General features: G+C 46.7%; 1 protein-coding gene across 3 annotated transcripts in view; it reads left to right on the forward strand.

Moving 5' to 3' along the window:
* LOC135059863 (V-type proton ATPase subunit S1-like protein) overlaps positions 1 to 16,598 on the forward strand; it is a 237,895-nt gene extending 221,297 nt beyond the window's left edge. For all 3 annotated transcript variants that reach the window (XM_063963940.1, XM_063963939.1, XM_063963941.1), the window contains one exon: positions 16,150 to 16,598. In XM_063963940.1, coding sequence (XP_063820010.1) covers positions 16,150 to 16,476 — 327 coding nt within the window. In that variant the 3' untranslated portion in view covers positions 16,477 to 16,598. The remainder of the gene's footprint in view (positions 1 to 16,149) is intronic.
* The last annotated feature ends 6,345 nt before the right edge of the window (positions 16,599 to 22,943 follow it).

The following is a 22,943-nucleotide window of genomic DNA, read 5'->3' on the forward strand; positions in this document are numbered from 1 at the left end:
CCTCCCCCTATGACCCTCCTCCAAGCCTCAGTTAGGTTTTTGTGCCCGTCCGAGCAGGGTGCAATCTAGGTGGCTCTCCTAAAGAGCTGCTTAGAAAAAGTTTTTAGGTTTTTTATTTTACAGTGAGTCCTGCTGGCAACAGGCTCACTGCAACGAGGGACTTAGGGGAGAAGAAGTGAACTCACCTGCGTGCAGGATGGATTGGCTTCTTAGGCTACTGGACACCATTAGCTCCAGAGGGATCGAACACAGGCCCAGCCATGGAGTCCGGTTCCGGAGCCGCGCCGCCGACCCCCTTGCAGATGCCGAAAAGTGAAGAGGTCCAGAAACCGGCGGCAGAAGACTTTTCAGTCTTCATGAGGTAGCGCACAGCACTGCAGCTGTGCGCCATTGTTGTCACACACTTCACACCAGCGGTCACGGAGGGTGCAGGGCGCTGCAGGGGGCGCCCTGGGCAGCAATGAGAATACCTTGTTCTGGCTAAAAAATACATCACATATAGCCCCGGGGGCTATATGGATGTATTTGACCCCTGCCAGGTCTCAGAAAAACGGGAGAAGAAGCCCGCCGAAAAGGGGGCGGGGCCTATTCTCCTCAGCACACAGCACCATTTTCCCTCACAGAAATGCTGGTGGGAAGGCTCCCAGGCTCTCCCCTGCACTGCACTACAGAAACAGGGTTAAAACAGAGAGGGGGGGCACTTATTTGGCGATATGATTATATATATTAAGATGCTATAAGGGAAAAACACTTATATAAAGGTTGTCCCTGTATAATTATAGCGTTTTGGTGTGTGCTGGCAAACTCTCCCTCTGTCTCTCCAAAGGGCTAGTGGGGTCCTGTCCTCTATCAGAGCATTCCCTGTGTGTGTGCTGTGTGTCGGTACGTGTGTGTCGACATGTATGAGGACGATGTTGGTGAGGAGGCGGAGCAATTGCCTGTAATGGTGATGTCACTCTCTAGGGAGTCGACACCGGAATGGATGGCTTATTTAAGGAATTACGTGATAATGTCAACACGCTGCAAGGTCGGTTGACGACATGAGACGGCCGGCAAACCAATTAGTACCTGTCCAGGCGTCTCAAACACCGTCAGGGGCGTTAAAACGTCCTTTTACCTCAGTCGGTCGACACAGACACAGACACGGACACTGACTCCAGTGTCGACGGTGAAGGAACACACGTATTTTCCTTTAGGGCCACACGTTACTTGTTAAGGGCAATGAAGGAGGTGTTACATATTTCTGATACTACAAGTACCACAAAAAAGGGTATTATGTGGAGTGTGAAAAAACTACCTGTAGTTTTTCCTGAATCAGATAAATTAAATGAAGTGTGTGATGATGCGTGGGTTTCCCCCGATAGAAAATTATTGGCGGTATACCCTTTCCCGCCAGAAGTTAGGGCGCGTTGGGAAACACCCCTTAGGGTGGATAAGGCGCTCACACGCTTATCAAAACAAGTGGCGGTACCGTCTCCAGATAGGGCCGCCCTCAAGGAGCCAGCTGATAGGAGGCTGGAAAATATCCTAAAAAGTATATACACACATACTGGTGTTATACTGCGACTAGCGATCGCCTCAGCCTGGATGTGCAGCGCTGGGGTGGCTTGGTCGGATTCCCTGACTGAAAATATTGATACCCTTGACAGGGACAGTATTTTATTGACTATAGAGCATTTAAAGGATGCATTTCTATATATGCGAGATGCACAGAGGGATATTTGCACTCTGGCATCAAGAGTAAGTGCGATGTCCATATCTGCCAGAAGTTGTTTATGGACACGACAGTGGTCAGGTGATGCAGATTCCAAACGGCACATGGAAGTATTGCTGTATAAAGGAGAAAAAGACAACGTCTTTTCAGCCTCAGTCCTTTCGTCCCCATAAGGGCAAGCGGGCAAAAGGCCAGTCATATCTGCCATGGGATAGAGGAAAGGGAAGAAGACTGCAGCAGGCAGCCCATTCCCAGGAACAGAAGCCCTCCACCGCTTCTGCCAAGTCCTCAGCATGACGCTGGGGCCGTACAAGCGGACTCAGGTGCGGTGGGGGGGTCGTCTCAAGAGTTTCAGCACGCAGTGGGCTCACTCGCAAGTGGACCCCTGGATCCTACAAGTAGTATCCCAGGGGTACAGATTGGAAATTCGAGACGTCTCCCCCTCGCAGGTTCCTGAAGTCTGCTTTACCAACGTCTCCCTCCGACAGGGAGGCAGTAGTGGAAACAATTCACAAGCTGTATTCCCAGCAGGTGATAATCAAAGTACCCCTCCTACAACAAGGAAAGGGGTATTATTCCACACTATATTGTGGTACTGAAGCCAGACGGCTCGGTGAGACCTATTCTAAATCTGAAATATTTGAACACTTACATACAAAGGTTCAAATCAAGATGGAGTCACTCAGAGCAGTGATAGCGAACCAGGAAGAAGGGGACTATATGGTGTCCCGGGACATCAGGGATGCTTACCTCCATGTCCCAATTTGCCCTTCTCACCAAGGGTACCTCAGGTTCGTGGTACAGAACTGTCACTATCAGTTTCAGACGCTGCCGGTTGGATTGTCCACGGCACCCCGGGTCCTTACCAAGGTAATGGCCGAAATGATGATTCTTCTTCAAAGAAAATGACCGATCTCCTGATAAGGGCAAGGTCCAGAGAACAGTTGGAGGTCGGAGTAGCACTATCTCAAGTAGTTCTACGACAGCACGGGTGGATTCTAAATATTCCAAAACCGCAGCTGTTTCCGACGACACGTCTGCTGTTCCTAGGGATGATTCTGGACACAGTCCAGAAAAAGGTGTTTCTCCCGGAGAAGAAAGCCAGGGAGTTATCCGAGCTAGTCAGGAACCTCCTAAAACCAGGAAAAGTGTCAGTGCATCATTGCACAAGGGTCCTGGGAAAAATGGTGGCTTCTTACGAAGCGATTCCATTCGGCAGATTTCACGCAAGAACTTTTCAGTGGGATCTGCTGGAAAAATGGTCCGGATCGCATCTTCAGATGCATCAGCGGATAACCCTGTCTCCAAGGACAAGGGTGTTTCTTCTGTGGTGGCTGCAGAGTGCTCATCTACTAAAGGGCCGCAGATTCGGCATTCAGGACTGGGTCCTGGTGACCACGGATGCCAGCCTGAGAGGCTGGGGAGCAGTCACACAGGGAAAAAATTTCCAGGGAGTGTGATCAAGTCTGGAGACTTCTCTCCACATAAATATACTGGAGCTAAGGGCAATTTACAATGTTCTAAGCTTAGCAAGACCTCTGCTTCAAGGTCAACCGGTATTGATCCAGTGGGACAACATCACGGCAGTCGCCCACGTAAACAGACAGGGCGGCACAAGAAGCAGGAGGGCAATGGCAGAAACTGCAAGGATTCTTCGCTGGGCGAAAAATCATGTGATAGCACTGTCAGCAGTGTTCATTCCGGGAGTGGACAACTGGGAAGCAGACTTCCTCAGCAGGCACGACCTCCACCCGGGAGAGTGGGGACTTCATCGGGAAGTATTCCACATGATTGTGAACCATTGGGAAAGACCAAAGGTGGACATGATGGCGTCCCGCCTGAACAAAAAACTGGACAGGTATTGCGCCAGGTCAAGAGACCCTCAAGCAATAGCTGTGGACGTTCTGGTAACACCGTGGGTGTACCAGTCGGTGTATGTGTTCCCTCCTCTGCTTCTCATACCCAAGGTACTGAGAATTATAAGACGTAGAGGAGTAAGAACTATACTCGTGGCTCCGGATTGGCCAAGAAGGACGTGGCACCCGGAACTTCAAGAAATGCTCACAGAGGACTCATGGCCTCTGCCGCTAAGAAGGGACTTGCTTCAGCAAGTACCAGGTCTGTTCCAAGACTTACCGCGGCTGCGTTTGACGGCATGGCGGTGGAACGCCGGATCCTAAGGGAAAAAGGCATTCCGGAAGAGGTCATTCCTACCCTGGTCAAAGCCAGGAAGGAGGTGACCGCACAACATTATCACCACATGTGGCGAAAATATGTTGCGTGGTGTGAGGCCAGGAAGGCCCCACGAAGAAATTTCAACTCGGTCGATTCCTGCATTTCCTGCAAACAGGAGTGTCTATGGGCCTCAAATTGGGGTCCATTAAGGTTCAAATTTCGGCCCTGTCAATTTTCTTCCAGAAAGAATTGGCTTCAGTTTCTGAAGTCCAGAAGTTTGTCAAGGGAGTATTGCATATACAACCCCCTTTTTGTGCCTCCAGTGGCACTGTGGGATCTCAACGTAGTTCTGGGATTCCTCAAATCACATTTTAAACCGCTCAAATATGTGGATTTGAAATATCTCACATGAAAAGTGACCATGCTGTTGGCCCTGGCCTCGGCCAGGCGAGTGTCAGAATTGGCGGCTTTGTCTCACAAAAGCCATATCTGATTGTCCATTCGGACAGGGCAGAGCTGCGGACTCGTCCCCAGTTTCTTCCTAAGGTGGTGTCAGCGTTTCACCTGAACCAGCTTATTGTGGTACCTGCGGCTACTAGGGACTTGGAGGACTCCAAGTTGCTAGATGTTGTCAGGGCCCTGAAAATATAGGTTTCCAGGACGGCTGGAGTCAGGAAAACTGACTTGCTGTTATCCTGTATGCACCCAACAAACTGGGTGCTCTTGCTTCTAAGCAGACGATTGCTCGTTGGATTTGTAGCACATTTCAACTTGCACATTCTGTGGCAGGCCTGCCACAGCCTAAATCTGTCAAGGCCCATTCCACAAGGAAGGTGGGCTCATCCTGGGCGGCTGCCCGAGGGGTCTCGGCATTACAACTCTGCCGAGCAGCTACGTGGTCGGGGGAGAACACGTTTGTAAAATTCTACAAATTTGATACCCTGGCTAAAGAGGACCTGGAGTTCTCTCATTCGGTGCTGCAGAGTCATCCGCACTCTCCCGCCCGTTTGGGAGCTTTGGTATAATCCCCATGGTCCTGACGGAGTCCCCAGCATCCACTAGGACGTCAGAGAAAATAAGATTTTACTTACCGATAAATCTATTTCTCGTAGTCCGTAGTGGATGCTGGGCGCCCATCCCAAGTGCGGATTGTCTGCAATACTTGTACATAGTTATTGTTACAAAAAAATCGGGTTGTTATTAGAGATGAGCGGGTTCGGTTTCTCTGAATCCGAACCCGCACGAACTTCATGTTTTTTTTCACGGGTCCGAGCGACTCGGATCTTCCCGCCTTGCTCGGTTAACCCGAGCGCGCCCGAACGTCATCATGACGCTGTCGGATTCTCGCGAGACTCGGATTCTATATAAGGAGCCGCGCGTCGCCGCCATTTTCACACGTGCATTGAGATTGATAGGGAGAGGACGTGGCTGGCGTCCTCTCCATTTAGATTAGGAGAGAGAGAGAGAGATTGACCTGAGGCTGATACTGTAGAAGAGAGTGCAGAGTTTAGTGACTGACCACAGTGACCACCAGCAGTGCAGTTGTTTTATTTAATATATCCGTTCTCTGCCTGAAAAAAACGGTACACACAGTGACTCAGTCACATACCATATCTGTGTGCACTGCTCAGCCCAGTGTGCTGCATGCCTGCATCATCTATGTATATATTATATATCTGACTGTGCTCAGCTCACACAGCTTATAATTGTGGGGGAGACTGGGGAGCACTGCAGTGCCAGTTATAGGTTATAGCAGGAGCCAGGAGTACAAGACAGTCACATACCATATCTGTGTGCACTGCTCAGCCCAGTGTGCTGCATCATCTATGTATATATTATATATCTGACTGTGCTCAGCTCACACAGCTTATAATTGTGGGGGAGACTGGGGAGCACTGCAGTGCCAGTTATAGGTTATAGCAGGAGCCAGGAGTACATATTATATTAAAATTAAACAGTGCACACTTTTGCTGCAGGAGTGCCACTGCCAGTGTGACTGACCAGTGACCTGACCACACTGACCACCAGTATAGTTAGTAGTATACTATATTGTGATTGCCTGAAAAAGTTAAACACTCGTCGTGTGACTTCACTTGTGTGGTGTTTTTTTTTTTATTCTATAAAAAACTCATTCTGCTGACAGACAGTGTCCAGCAGGTCCGTCATTATATAATATATATACCTGTCCGGCTGCAGTAGTGATATATATATATTTTTTATATCATTATTTATCATCCAGTCGCAGCAGACACAGTACGGTAGTTCACGGCTGTAGCTACCTCTGTGTCGGCACTCGGCAGTCCATCCATAATTGTATACCACCTACCCGTGGTTTTTTTTTCTTTCTTCTTTATACATACATACTACTACATCTCTTTATCAACCAGTCTATATTAGCAGCAGACACAGTACAGTACGGTAGTTCACGGCTGTGGCTACCTCTGTGTCGGCACTCGGCAGTCCGTCCATAATTGTATACCACCTAACCGTGGTTTTTTTTTCTTTCTTCTTTATACATACATACTACGACATCTCTTTATCAACCAGTCTATATTAGCAGCAGACACAGTACAGTACGGTAGTTCACGGCTGTGGCTACCTCTGTGTCGGCACTCGGCAGTCCGTCCATAATTGTATACCACCTAACCGTGGTTTTTTTTTCTTTCTTCTTCATACATACATACTACGACATCTCTTTATCAACCAGTCTATATTAGCAGCAGACACAGTACAGTACGGTAGTTCACGGCTGTGGCTACCTCTGTGTCGGCACTCGGCAGTCCGTCCATAATTGTATACCACCTAACCGTGGTTTTTTTTTCTTTCTTCTTTATACATACATACTACGACATCTCTTTATCAACCAGTCTATATTAGCAGCAGACACAGTACAGTACGGTAGTTCACGGCTGTGGCTACCTCTGTGTCGGCACTCGGCAGTCCGTCCATAATTGTATACCACCTACCCGTGGTTTTTTTTTCTTTCTTCTTCATACATACATACTACGACATCTCTTTATCAACCAGTCTATATTAGCAGCAGACACAGTACAGTACGGTAGTTCACGGCTGTGGCTACCTCTGTGTCGGCACTCGGCAGTCCGTCCATAATTGTATACCACCTAACCGTGGTTTTTTTTTCTTTCTTCTTCATACATACATACTACGACATCTCTTTATCAACCAGTCTATATTAGCAGCAGACACAGTACGGTAGTTCACGGCTGTAGCTACCTCTGTGTCGGCACTCGGCAGTCCATCCATAATTGTATACCACCTACCCGTGGTTTTTTTTTCTTTCTTCTTTATACATACATACTACTACATCTCTTTATCAACCAGTCTATATTAGCAGCAGACACAGTACAGTACGGTAGTTCACGGCTGTGGCTACCTCTGTGTCGGCACTCGGCAGTCCGTCCATAATTGTATACCACCTAACCGTGGTTTTTTTTTCTTTCTTCTTTATACATACATACTACGACATCTCTTTATCAACCAGTCTATATTAGCAGCAGACACAGTACAGTACGGTAGTTCACGGCTGTGGCTACCTCTGTGTCGGCACTCGGCAGTCCGTCCATAATTGTATACCACCTAACCGTGGTTTTTTTTTCTTTCTTCTTCATACATACATACTACGACATCTCTTTATCAACCAGTCTATATTAGCAGCAGACACAGTACAGTACGGTAGTTCACGGCTGTGGCTACCTCTGTGTCGGCACTCGGCAGTCCGTCCATAATTGTATACCACCTAACCGTGGGTTTTTTTTCTTTCTTCTTTATACATACATACTACGACATCTCTTTATCAACCAGTCTATATTAGCAGCAGACACAGTACAGTACGGTAGTTCACGGCTGTGGCTACCTCTGTGTCGGCACTCGGCAGTCCGTCCATAATTGTATTCCACCTAACCGTGGTTTTTTTTTCTTTCTTCTTCATACATACATACTACGACATCTCTTTATCAACCAGTCTATATTAGCAGCAGACACAGTACAGTACGGTAGTTCACGGCTGTGGCTACCTCTGTGTCGGCACTCGGCAGTCCGTCCATAATTGTATACCACCTACCCGTGGTTTTTTTTTCTTTCTTCTTCATACATACATACTACTACATCTCTTTATCAACCAGTCTATATTAGCAGCAGACACAGTACAGTACGGTAGTTCACGGCTGTGGCTACCTCTGTGTCGGCACTCGGCAGTCCGTCCATAATTGTATACCACCTACCCGTGTTTTTTTTTTCTTTCTTCTTCATACATACATACTGCGACATCTCTTTATCAACCAGTCTATATTAGCATCAGACACAGTACAGTACGGTAGTTCACGGCTGTGGCTACCTCTGTGTCGGCACTCGGCAGTCCGTCCATAATTGTATACCACCTAACCGTGGTTTTTTTTTTCTTTCTTCTTTATACATACATACTACGACATCTCTTTATCAACCAGTCTATATTAGCAGCAGACACAGTACAGTACGGTAGTTCACGGCTGTGGCTACCTCTGTGTCGGCACTCGGCAGTCCGTCCATAATTGTATACCACCTAACCGTGGTTTTTTTTTCTTTCTTCTTCATACATACATACTACGACATCTCTTTATCAACCAGTCTATATTAGCAGCAGACACAGTACGGTAGTTCACGGCTGTAGCTACCTCTGTGTCGGCACTCGGCAGTCCGTCCATAATTGTATACTAGTATCCATCCATCTCCATTGTTTACCTGAGGTGCCTTTTAGTTGTGCCTATTAAAATATGGAGAACAAAAATGTTGAGGTTCCAAAATTAGGGAAAGATCAAGATCCACTTCCACCTCGTGCTGAAGCTGCTGCCACTAGTCATGGCCGAGACGATGAAATGCCAGCAACGTCGTCTGCCAAGGCCGATGCCCAATGTCATAGTACAGAGCATGTCAAATCCAAAACACCAAATATCAGTAAAAAAAGGACTCCAAAACCTAAAATAAAATTGTCGGAGGAGAAGCGTAAACTTGCCAATATGCCATTTACCACACGGAGTGGCAAGGAACGGCTGAGGCCCTGGCCTATGTTCATGGCTAGTGGTTCAGCTTCACATGAGGATGGAGGCACTCAGCCTCTCGCTAGAAAAATGAAAAGACTCAAGCTGGCAAAAGCAGTAGCACCGCAAAGAACTGTGCGTTCTTCGAAATCCCAAATCCACAAGGAGAGTCCAATTGTGTCGGTTGCGATGCCTGACCTTCCCAACACTGGACGTGAAGAGCATGCGCCTTCCACCATTTGCACGCCCCCTGCAAGTGCTGGAAGGAGCACCCGCAGTCCAGTTCCTGATAGTCAGATTGAAGATGTCAGTGTTGAAGTACACCAGGATGAGGAGGATATGGGTGTTGCTGGCGCTGGGGAGGAAATTGACCAGGAGGATTCTGATGGTGAGGTGGTTTGTTTAAGTCAGGCACCCGAGGAGACACCTGTTGTCCGTGGGAGGAATATGGCCGTTGACATGCCTGGTGAAAATACCAAAAAAATCAGCTCTTCGGTGTGGAACTATTTCAACAGAAATGCGGACAACAGGTGTCAAGCCGTGTGTTCCCTTTGTCAAGCTGTAATAAGTAGGGGTAAGGACGTTAACCACCTCGGAACATCCTCCCTTATACGTCACCTGCAGCGCATTCATAATAAGTCAGTGACAAGTTCAAAAACTTTGGGTGACAGCGGAAGCAGTCCACTGACCAGTAAATCCCTTCCTCTTGTAACCAAGCTCACGCAAACCACCCCACCAACTCCCTCAGTGTCAATTCCCTCCTTCCCCAGGAATGCCAATAGTCCTGCAGGCAATGTCACTGGCAATTCTGACGAGTCTTCTCCTGCCTGGGATTCCTCCGATGCATCCTTGCGTGTAACGCCTACTGCTGCTGGCGCTGCTGTTGTTGCTGCTGGGAGTCGATGGTCATCCCAGAGGGGAAGTCGTAAGCCCACTTGTACTACTTCCAGTAAGCAATTGACTGTTCAACAGTCCTTTGCGAGGAAGATGAAATATCACAGCAGTCATCCTGCTGCAAAGCGGATAACTGAGGCCTTGACAACTATGTTGGTGTTAGACGTGCGTCCGGTATCCGCCGTTAGTTCACAGGGAACTAGACAATTTATTGAGGCAGTGTGCCCCCGTTACCAAATACCATCTAGGTTCCACTTCTCTAGGCAGGCGATACCGAGAATGTACACGGACCTCAGAAAAAGACTCACCAGTGTCCTAAAAAATGCAGTTGTACCCAATGTCCACTTAACCACGGACATGTGGACAAGTGGAGCAGGGCAGGGTCAGGACTATATGACTGTGACAGCCCACTGGGTAGATGTATGGACTCCCGCCGCAAGAACAGCAGCGGCGGCACCAGTAGCAGCATCTCGCAAACGCCAACTCTTTCCTAGGCAGGCTACGCTTTGTATCACCGGTTTCCAGAATACGCACACAGCTGAAAACCTCTTACGGCAACTGAGGAAGATCATCGCGGAATGGCTTACCCCAATTGGACTCTCCTGTGGATTTGTGGCATCGGACAACACCAGCAATATTGTGTGTGCATTAAATATGGGCAAATTCCAGCACGTCCCATGTTTTGCACATACCTTGAATTTGGTGGTGCAGAATTATTTAAAAAACGACAGGGGCGTGCAAGAGATGCTGTCGGTGGCCAGAAAAATTGCGGGACACTTTCGGCGTACAGGCACCACGTACAGAAGACTGGAGCACCACCAAAAACTACTGAACCTGCCCTGCCATCATCTGAAGCAAGAAGTGGTAACGAGGTGGAATTCAACCCTCTATATGCTTCAGAGATTGGAGGAGCAGCAAAAGGCCATTCAAGCCTATACAATTGAGCACGATATAGGAGGTGGAATGCACCTGTCTCAAGCGCAGTGGAGAATGATTTCAACGTTGTGCAAGGTTCTGATGCCCTTTGAACTTGCCACACGTGAAGTCAGTTCAGACACTGCCAGCCTGAGTCAGGTCATTCCCCTCATCAGGCTTTTGCAGAAGAAGCTGGAGACATTGAAGGAGGAGCTAACACGGAGCGATTCCGCTAGGCATGTGGGACTTGTGGATGGAGCTCTTAATTCGCTTAACAAGGATTCACGGGTGGTCAATCTGTTGAAATCAGAGCACTACATTTTGGCCACCGTGCTCGATCCTAGATTTAAAGCCTACCTTGGATCTCTCTTTCCGGCAGACACAAGTCTGCTGGGGTTGAAAGACCTGCTGGTGAGAAAATTGTCAAGTCAAGCGGAACGCGACCTGTCAACATCTCCTCCTTCACATTCTCCCGCAACTGGGGGTGCGAGGAAAAGGCTCAGAATTCCGAGCCCACCCGCTGGCGGTGATGCAGGGCAGTCTGGAGCGACTGCTGATGCTGACATCTGGTCCGGACTGAAGGACCTGACAACGATTACGGACATGTCGTCTACTGTCACTGCATATGATTCTCTCACCATTGAAAGAATGGTGGAGGATTATATGAGTGACCGCATCCAAGTAGGCATGTCACACAGTCCGTACTTATACTGGCAGGAAAAAGAGGCAATTTGGAGGCCCTTGCACAAACTGGCTTTATTCTACCTAAGTTGCCCTCCCACAAGTGTGTACTCCGAAAGAGTGTTTAGTGCCGCCGCTCACCTTGTCAGCAATCGGCGTACGAGGTTACATCCAGAAAATGTGGAGAAGATGATGTTCATTAAAATGAATTATAATCAATTCCTCCGCGGAGACATTGACCAGCAGCAATTGCCTCCACAAAGTACACAGGGAGCTGAGATGGTGGATTCCAGTGGGGACGAATTGATAATCTGTGAGGAGGGGGATGTACACGGTGATATATCGGAGGGTGATGATGAGGTGGACATCTTGCCTCTGTAGAGCCAGTTTGTGCAAGGAGAGATTAATTGCTTCTTTTTTGGGGGGGGTCCAAACCAACCCGTCATATCAGTCACAGTCGTGTGGCAGACCCTGTCACTGAAATGATGGGTTGGTTAAAGTGTGCATGTCCTGTTTTGTTTATACAACATAAGGGTGGGTGGGAGGGCCCAAGGACAATTCCATCTTGCACCTCTTTTTTCTTTTATTTTTCTTTGCGTCATGTGCTGTTTGGGGAGGGTTTTTTGGAAGGGACATCCTGCGTGACACTGCAGTGCCACTCCTAAATGGGCCCGGTGTTTGTGTCGGCCACTAGGGTCGCTAATCTTACTCACACAGTCAGCTACCTCATTGCGCCTCTTTTTTTCTTTGCGTCATGTGCTGATTGGGGAGGGTTTTTTGGAAGGGACATCCTGCGTGACACTGCAGTGCCACTCCTAAATGGGCCCGGTGTTTGTGTCGGCCACTAGGGTCGCTAATCTTACTCACACAGTCAGCTACCTCATTGCGCCTCTTTTTTTCTTTGCATCATGTGCTGATTGGGGAGGGTTTTTTGGAAGGGACATCCTGTGTGACACTGCAGTGCCACTCCTAAATGGGCCCGGTGTTTGTGTCGGCCACTAGGGTCGCTAATCTTACTCACACAGTCAGCTACCTCATTGCGCCTCTTTTTTTCTTTGCGTCATCTGCTGATTGGGGAGGGTTTTTTGGAAGGGACATCCTGCGTGACACTGCAGTGCCACTCCTAAATGGGCCCGGTGTTTGTGTCGGCCACTAGGGTCGCTAATCTTACTCACACAGTCAGCTACCTCATTGCGCCTCTTTTTTTCTTTGCGTCATGTGCTGATTGGGGAGGGTTTTTTGGAAGGGACATCCTGCGTGACACTGCAGTGCCACTCCTAAATGGGCCCGGTGTTTGTGTCGGCCACTAGGGTCGCTAATCTTACTCACACAGTCAGCTACCTCATTGCGCCTCTTTTTTTCTTTGCGTCATGTGCTGATTGGGGAGGGTTTTTTGGAAGGGACATCCTGCGTGACACTGCAGTGCCACTCCTAAATGGGCCCGGTGTTTGTGTCGGCCACTAGGGTCGCTAATCTTACTCACACAGTCAGCTACCTCATTGCGCCTCTTTTTTTCTTTGCGTCATGTGCTGATTGGGGAGGGTTTTTTGGAAGGGACATCCTGCGTGACACTGCAGTGCCACTCCTAAATGGGCCCGGTGTTTGTGTCGGCCACTAGGGTCGCTAATCTTACTCACACAGTCAGCTACCTCATTGCGCCTCTTTTTTTCTTTGCGTCATGTGCTGATTGGGGAGGGTTTTTTGGAAGGGACATCCTGCGTGACACTGCAGTGCCACTCCTAAATGGGCCCGGTGTTTGTGTCGGCCACTAGGGTCGCTTATCTTACTCACACAGTCAGCTACCTCATTGCGCCTCTTTTTTTCTTTGCGTCATGTGCTGATTGGGGAGGGTTTTTTGGAAGGGACATCCTGCGTGACACTGCAGTGCCACTCCTAGATGGGCCAGGTGTTTGTGTCGGCCACTAGTGTCGCTTAGCTTAGTCATCCAGCGACCTTGGTGCAAATTTTAGGACTAAAAATAATATTGTGAGGTGTGAGGTATTCAGAATAGACTGAAAATGAGTGGAAATTATGGTTTTTGAGGTTAATAATAATATGGGATCAAAATGACCCCCAAATTCTATGATTTAAGCTGTTTTTTAGTGTTTTTTAAAAAAAACACCCGAATCCAAAACACACCCGAATCCGACAAAAAAAATTCGGTGAGGTTTTGCCAAAACGCGGTCGAACCCAAAACACGGCCGCGGAACCGAACCCAAAACCAAAACACAAAACCCGAAAAATTTCAGGCGCTCATCTCTAGTTGTTATTGTTGTGAGCCGTCTGTTCAGAGGCTCCTACGTTTGTCATACTGTTAACTGGGTTCAGATCACAAGTTGTACGGTGTGATTGGTGTGGCTGGTATGAGTCTTACCCGGGATTCAAAATCCTTCCTTATTGTGTACGCTCGTCCGGGCACAGTATCCTAACTGAGGCTTGGAGGAGGGTCATAGGGGGAGGAGCCAGTGCACACCACCTGATCCTAAAGCTTTATTTTTGTGCCCTGTCTCCTGCGGAGCCGCTAATCCCCATGGTCCTGACGGAGTCCCCAGCATCCACTACGGACTACGAGAAATAGATTTATCGGTAAGTAAAATCTTATTTTTACCCCTACTCCTGTCACGCCCCTCCTGCAGCCTAACCCTAACCCTCTCCCTAGTGCCTAACCCAGTACTTACCATCGGGATCTGTTGGGATTCTGACCGTCAGGATTCTGTTGTCGATATTTTGATTGCATCCCGTAAACACTATACAATAGTCATCCAAAAGATCGCAACATCATCCAATATATCGTGTAGTGGGCTTAATTCAAGGTTGATCGCAAAAGCAAAATGTTCCTCTAATGGGAAAACCCATGTGCACTGCAGGTGGGGCAGATATAACATGTGGAGAGAGAGTTAGATTTGGGTGGGGTGTGTTCAAACTGAAATCTAAATTGCTGTGTAAAAATAAAGCAGCCAGTATTTACCCTGCACAGAAACAATATAACCCACCCAAATCTAACCCTCTCTGCAAATGTTATATCTGCTCCACCTGCAGTGCACATGGTTATGCCGACTAGAGAATTTTGTTTTTGCAATAAACCTTGAATTAGGCAAAGTGTGTACGTAGCTTGACTTTGTACCTTAGCAAAATTATGCTGCCTTGCAGGTTGGGGCAGATTTAAAATGTGCAGAGAGACTTTGGGGGTCATTCAGATCTGATCGCTGCTGTGCGTTTTCGCACAGCGGGCGATCTGATCCGAACTGCACATGCATATGCACTGCACTGTGCCGGCGCCTCGCACAGCTGCAACGGGCATCGGCGCCCTGCGACGGGATGATGCGAAGAATCCATTCGCATGGGCGTTCGTAAGGAGATTGACAGGAAGAGGCCGTTTGTGGGTGGCAACTGACCATTTAAAGGGAGTGTCTGGAAAAACGCAGGTGGGATCAAGCGTTTTCAGGGAGGGTGTCTGACGTCAGCCCCGGTCCCGATCAGCCTGCTTTCATCGCACTGGAAGAGTAAGTCCTGGGCTGCGCAGAGACTGCACAAAATCAGTATGTGCAGCTCTGCTACACATGCGATCGCACACCTGCACAGCGAAAATACACCCCCCCCCCCCCCCCCCCCTGTAGGCGGCGACTATCTGATTGCAGGACTGTAAAAATCAGATCTGAATGACCCTCTTTATTTGAATTACAGTGTAACAATAAAGATGTCCAGCACTTGTGGGCTGCATGCAGAAGCTTCCAGTATTTGCCCAGAATGCAGAAAAAGTGTATTTGCACCCTTTCCATTGCACCATCATGTGTCCAGGTGCAAAGCTACTTACTTTATCTGCTTTGTTCCCATCTTAGAATCAGCTCCTATATGTTCCTTGGAACTTTCTTATTTCTCAATTTAGAGTCTTCTTTCTGTTCCAGTTATTCAACTTAATTGCTGTATTCCTAACGCTCGTGTTCTACTTTCCTCACTCCCCCGTCTTTCCCTCTTCCATCACATGTGTCCATTGTTGTTTTCCCAGGTAACTCATCTCTCCAATTATTCCTCCTCCTTCTGAGGCAATAGAGCAAAGGGCTTAAAATATTGTATTTGTTTATTTTGTGCAAGTTTTAATTCTGATCTCCTACAATACACATAACAAACAGGAAATTTCAAGATGAAAGTACAATGAAAAGAATGAAAGTTCAAAATAAAAGTACAGATTTACCCACACTCATTGTGGCTGCGGCTAATCACACCCGGAACTTGTTTGGCGCTGTGCTCACATGTTCACGGGCACGTGTGTATATTCACATCCACAGCCTACAGGCTTCACACTATGCAATCGCTGATATGGATAGTCGCAGCCGGGCACAGCTTGTTGCTCCCGTTATATGTGCGCACGTGTAAGCATCACGGGTAAGCTGAGGCTGGCTACATCCTGTATGGTTGGGCTAGCTGCACTTATATCAACTACAGGAATACTTTCCTGACATAATACTGCTCTTCCATCATTATCATTCTGTTGTTGTTATTATTAATATTATTATTATTATTATTATTATTATTATATTACTGGACCCTGACTGGTAGTCAGTGATGGTAAAGTATCTCTCTACAGGTTATATTATGACGGCAGTCCTTTTTTAGGTTTATGTAAGCGTCGTTCTTATAAAAGCAGAAAGCGTTGTCCCCCACAATAATGTAATCACTGATGTCAGTGTCATCAGGTATCTATATACTGTAAGTAATGTTACATATTTGTTGTTGCAGATACAAGGATTTAACATAGAAGACGGAGAGTTTTCATATGCCAAAGACTGTTCAACCTACTTTTCACCAGCCATTCTTATGGGTCTTGTAATGTCACTCATTTTGCTATTAGTCCTGGCCTATGCCCTCCATATGCTGATCCATCTGAAATCGATGGACAGACACTATCAGAGGAAATGTTCTGCCACCTACTTTCCTAAGACAAAAGACAGTTACTTGGAAGATGAGAGGGAGCCCCTCCGAGGCAGCGGGCTAGAGTTCTATGAACTACGACAGCCAGAGTACTGTAGACTAAGCATTCAGCAGTGTGCATCTGTTTCTCATTAGCTGCATAATTGACCATTGTTTCCCTTTGTGTATTTCTGTAATTTTGATTTCACATTAAACACAGTTTCCAAGAAATTACTCCCCAGATAAAGACATTGTAAAATAAACTCTTGTGCAACACAGTTACTCTGGAGACGGAAGATCCTTAAACACTTTATTTGAAACTACAGAGTATTTTGTCACTGAAGCATTTGTTGACCAAAACATGTTGTCAATATATTCTGCAGCAAGAACAGTAAAGGTGGTTACGGCCGACACAAGCGTGCTGCGGGAAAATGTATTGGTAAAATAATATAAAAATAAATCGACTGATTGATTGGATAAAAGGAAAGCCAAAATGTTCTGTACACTTAGGGGGGTATTCAGAGGCGGACACTATTGTGCAAAAATCGTAAACACCCATGTTTCAGGAATCTACATGTGCAACGCTCACAATAGCGCATGTGTGCACTTTCACTGGCGATCAGGAATGCGATCGCATGGTGATTGACGGATGGGCGGGGCTACATATGCTGGGCAGCCTTGCCCTGTTCTAGACGGTCCCCAGCATTCGATTTTATCAGTAGCAGTTTTTGCTATTTTAGTAAAAAATGCTACCAACTCTGAATAACCCCCTTACATGTGATAATTGCTAAATAGGAAAACAAATATGTAGATTGATATTTGCATAGAGCTATGGGGAGATTTACGAAGAGGCGATGAGTGTCAAAAGCAGCGCTACTTGACACTTACATTGAAGATATTGTAGAGAAAGTAACTTTTCTATACAGTATTAACAAATGTCTAACAATTTTGCTATTGTGTGGTAAAAACGAAAAACATTAAGATGTATCTAAAAAAATGATACATGCACTTTTGTGGTTTATCTTATTTTTCACATATTGGGCCAGATATAAGGAAGTCCGAGTTGGCCGGAGGTGTGGGTCCTGGTCAAACTCGGATGTTTTTTAAAGCGCCAATTATGTACAAGGCAAAACCATGCCTTGTAAATCATTGGCACTTTAAAAAAAGTCTGAGTTCGACCAGGACCCACCCCTCCGGCCAAGTCGGACTTCCGGCCAACTCAGAGATTATAACATCCGGCCATTTGTCAGAATTAGCTGTTTGTATATGTTCTGTACCGTTGCGTCGTTCGTCACAGTGTTTGCGAGATCTCACACATGCGCATTTGGGCTGGCCGCAAGAGGCAACACAAGAGCACTAGATTGATACTCTGTGGTACTCAGCACTATTGCCTCTCCACGATAAGTTCCACTGTAATACATCTCCCCAGTAGTGAGATGTTCAGTCTTATGATTTTTGTATGGTCAAAGAACAGTCTTAAGCTGCTCTGCGTACACACTATACGATGTCATGTAATCTTGGTACTTTGAACCAATCTGCATGACCATTCTTATAGTGTTTTCTTTTCACCCAAACTGTGGTTTTCACGTCATTCATTGCATTGGCTCATTGGATGTTCTGCACATCCAATGGAATGATTCGACGGATGTCTCTATGTTATTACATATTATATATCTTTACATTGCATCGCCGTGTCGCTGATTCACACCGTTGTTCATGTTTGTACCCAGCTTTATATTCATATTATTGTATATCCTATTGTCCTGAATATGACTTTGCATAGAGGTCACTATTCATTTTAATGGCACTACCATTTCCACTGCAGGCTGGTTGTGCTTATCCCCATCCCAATGGTTGTGCTTATCCCCATGCCACTGATGCTGAGTGGTGCAGGTTGGGGATAGTGGTGTGATGTAGTGTGCTCACTGTACTTTTTAAGTTGACAGATAACGCAATTTCTATTGCTGAAACATGTACTGTGCTGTACTATATCAAATGCTTGCTTAGTCTATGATTGTGTATTAGTAAGGTTGTAATGTAGATGTTAGTACATCATCATGTGTAGTCTATCATTACAGAGATGGCTAACAGTTGTTGGAATAAACCAAATACAGTAATGCAGCAGGACCAGTCAGCACACAGCACTATAGACATTGGTGGAACTACTGCAGTGGCATGGGGTGCTGTGGTAAAGGGGCCCAGAGCTAGGGGTGGACACGTAGCTGCCTCACCACCTGCAATGGCGGTAGTTCCACCAGTACCTGCACCCACAGTCTTCTCAGATATCATATTGCTGCCACATATAGCAACCAAAGGGAAACAAGATGACCCTGTCAAACTCTGTTTATGCTATCCCTTATTTCCTTCCATTAAACTATAGTAGCGCTCAGTCATTACTAAGAACAAAAGTGTATTTTACGAGGCTACAAAACTTGCATGATTATTTTGTTTATACATTATTTCTATGGCAAAAGCAGAAAAAAAACATAAGATGCATGAAACAAGATTTCAAGTTTCGGGACAACATATTTAAGCCTCATGGCCGAAGGCTGCACAATTTGAGGGAACTCCGCTAGTAGGCAGCCGCTTAGCCTTTCTCCCTCCACAATCTCATCATTACTCATGTTCTTCAAGTGTGCTGGGAATCCAAAAAAATTCAAAGCACATTTTATGAGGAAAAACTCATTTTAAGTCACAATTCTACACATGGAATAACATAGTTGGCTATTTGCATCCTGGCCATTACCAGGAATAGAGGCAAACATGACAGTGCATTTACCTGCATACATTCAATTGATGCATCTCAAGGTGTATCAATGGGTAGAATAACATTTGTTCCAGGTGTATTTAATTACTGTATGCAATGCTATTTTTGTAGGAAAATAGGTTCAGGAACTTTGGGCAGGGCAGAGATGGGCGGTGGGTGGAGCTACCAAAGGGGCAGGGCATCAGTTGGTGCATACACTTTATTTTAACACTTAATGCCCCCAGCACTGCCATATACACACACACACAATACCCTCAGTAGTACCATATATACACATAATGCCCTTAGTAGTACCATATATACACATATTGCCCCCAGTAGTGCCATGTATATACAGAATGCCCCCAGTAGTGCCATTTATACACATAATGTCCTCAGTAGTGCCATATACTGTAGACACATAATGCCCCCAGTAGTGCCATATATATATACAATGCCCCCGGTATAGTGCCAGAAACGCAATGCCCCCAGTATAGTGTCAGATACACAATGTCCCCAGTAGTGCCAGTTACACATTCTACCCCCAGTAGTGCTCACCCCTCTTCTGCTGCTGCTGCCACTGCCGACCTCTGTGTCTGAGGGGAGAAGAGAGCAGCGTGCGTCTCTCCTGCCCCTCACTGTGCCTTTAAAATATGGCGCTGAGATGTGAGCCAATCAAAGCTTGTTGGGTGGCAGCCAATTAGGAGCTGCTGCTGCCAGTCCACGAGCTCTGATTAGCTGACAGCCAGAGCCACATTTTAAATTGGCATGCACCCCTTTGATCGGACACCGCAGCTGTGGGCAGGCCACAGACGTTCTAGAACGCCGTTCCTGATTACATCATTTAAGAAAAGACCTTCAGGAACAGTGTTCCGGCTCAATAGTAGCCCTGAGTGTAGGTGTCTTATACACAACAGAGAAAACTGACTTGGCACTGATATCAATAATTGAGAAAGTCTCATGTTCCATATAAAATGTAATAAAAGACAAATACAAATTACAGTAAACAGAAACACCTGTTAAGCGCCTTTTCTAAGACTTCTGCTCATCTAAGAAGAAGCAGAACCAACAGTAGCACTGGCAGAGGAGAAGGAATCTTAAGACCAGGTTCTGGACAAGAATACAGAACTGTAGCCCAAACCTATAGGAATCTGGAACCGATCGTGGAGAGCGCAACCCCGGAACCTGAATCGAGGAACTCAGAGAGATACTGCCAACAGAAATTTAGAGCCGATATAAGCAAGAACTTGAATCAAGAGCTCAGAACTAAGGTCAGTAGTGAGGAACTCAGGACTGCGAGCTGACTACATGCGCACAGACATGGAACCCAAATAATGATACACAGAACTATAAATGGAACCTGAGACTGAGTGCTAGCCCTGGCTACCAGACACCCAGAACATAGAGACTTATCACCTTCACCCGATAGTTTGCTAGCAGGTGGACCAGTTACTTGTGGCATTTGCAGGGAACAGGCACTTGATGTAAGTGGAGTATTTGCTGAGTAGCAGTCAATTTAGAGAATGCAGAGTTCTTGCTGAGAAACAGGTACTTAGTGTAAACAGAGCACTTGCTGGCAACACAGGAACAGAGCCGTAAGCAGCTAAAGCCTGGAACCAGGCAACTATCCTCATAGGAATGAGCTGGTTTCTGGAGCTCGTTTAAATAGGGCACTCCTAATGTCAATCTCCTGTGACTGCAGCTTCTGGAACCTGGTCGGACTGGGAGAATCAAATAACAACACCCAATATGGCCATACCGATGCAGCCAGACTGTTTGCTTACAATGAAGATGCAGTGCTTCAGGGATGCCATGGGCGGCCAGATAAAGCATGGACGTCCCTGAGATGCCAACGCTGAACATAATAAGCTGGGCTAAGACCCCAATGTGTGACAGTTCTGATGTCACCTTCCTCCTATAGAGTATTGAAATCATAAATAAGACTTGAACGAGCAGTATTTTAGGAGAAAACGCAAATATTGGAATTAAATTAGTTGATTTTGATGTATACTATATACAGAAGCATTCACAGTTCTGTCTCAGTCCACAATTCCTCAAACAGATGCACATCATGTGTGTACTACCCAAAGCAGAAAGCTCCACATCATCTGTGCCCAAAAGCATCAGCTCATGTGTTATATAATATTCCACCACATGGGGGTTTAGTTATTATGTCCCCATTTACAATGTTAGGATGTCGACATTGTCTATATATCATATCCTCCAATACGACCCATTCCATTAGGTCCAAAACTCTCTGGTCCTGGACTTCTTTGCCAGTGGCAGTTGCAGAGGTAGAGCTTCAGCACAGTCCAAAATTCAAATAGAGGAGCCACACCAACTGCCAGTGAATCCCGACCGGCATTATTTTAGGAGAAAAAGCAAACTGCAGTTGCCACTGGCAAGGTAGTCCAGGAACACAGGAGGCATTTTATACCTAATGGAAATATGGAATGGGTCATGTTGGAGCATATGATATATAGACAATGTCAACATCTGAAATTCTGACATGTGAAATGCAGACATTTGCAGAATACTAACAGTAATGGTTAGGCTGCGGTACTAGAGGGAGGGTTAGTGATTAGGAGTAGGGTGCTGGAACCGCCAAACCTACAGAACCACATAAGTCACCACCAGGAATGTTTTATCAACATGTTAACCATATTGACATTTCACATGTCCACATGATGACTGCTGACGTGGTCAGCATCGACATTCTGCATGTTGACATTATGATTGGATTGAACGTGATAAAAATGGGGTAACTTAATTAAATCATTAAGGGTAATTCTAGTGCAGTAGTTATTTCCCATTCTCTTTTCCCTGACTATTACTGATGTCGACATTATGGACATGTCGACATTATGAATATCGATATGTTGAATGTCCACAAATATACCGAATCCCACCATATGTTAAAATTTAAAACTGTATCATGTTACACATTTTGTGCCTGATTCTGAGTCATATGTAAGCAAATGCAACTCCAGACACCCAATTAGAACAAGATGCAGAACAGACATACATGAAACTGTAATCATTACCTTATCACTTGCATCCAGTGAGATTTAGTTGTATTTGGTGTCCACTGTGCACAGATGACTCAGAATAACAAGTATCTCTGGCTACATGCCCGCAGCACACCCACATAATGGTTCTCTTGCATGCGTTATGAGTTTGCTTTGTTTCTGACGGGTGTAGTATGGTATGCCGGCGGCCGGGCTCCCGGCAACCAGCATACTGGTGCCGGGAGCCCGACCGCCGGCATACCGACAGCATGGCGAGCGCAAATTAACCCCTTGCAGGCTCGCTACGCGCGCCACACTATATTATTCTCCCTCCAGGGGGGTCGTGGACCCCCACGAGGGAGAAAAAGTGTCTGTATGCCGGCTGTTGGGATTCCGGCGCCGGTATACTGTGCGATGGGATCCCGACATACTGAAGACCACCCGCAAAGGGTGTAGTATGGTATGCCAACAGCCGGGCTCCCGGCGACCAGCATACCGGCGCCGGGAGTCCGACCGCCGGCATACCGACAGTGTGGTGAGCGCAAATGAGCCCCTTGCGGGCTCGCTGCGCTCGCCACGCTATTTTATTCTCCCTCCAGGGGGGTCGTGGACCCCCACGAGGGAGAAAAAGTGTCGGTATGCCGGCTGTTGGGATTCCGGCGCCGGTATACTGTGCGCTGGAATCCCGACAGTCGGCATACTGAAGACCACCCGCAAACTCCACAAGGGCAGGTCTGGTTTGTATGAATAAACACATTCACTGATTGTACAACACTACATATTGGCCCTCATTCCGAGTTGTTCGCTCGCAAGGCGATTTTAGCAGAGTTACACACGCTAAGCCGCCGCCTACTGGGAGTGAATCTTAG

This window comes from Pseudophryne corroboree, chromosome 1 (assembly GCF_028390025.1).
Source record: "Pseudophryne corroboree isolate aPseCor3 chromosome 1, aPseCor3.hap2, whole genome shotgun sequence".
NCBI classification, from domain to species: Eukaryota; Metazoa; Chordata; class Amphibia; order Anura; family Myobatrachidae; genus Pseudophryne; species Pseudophryne corroboree.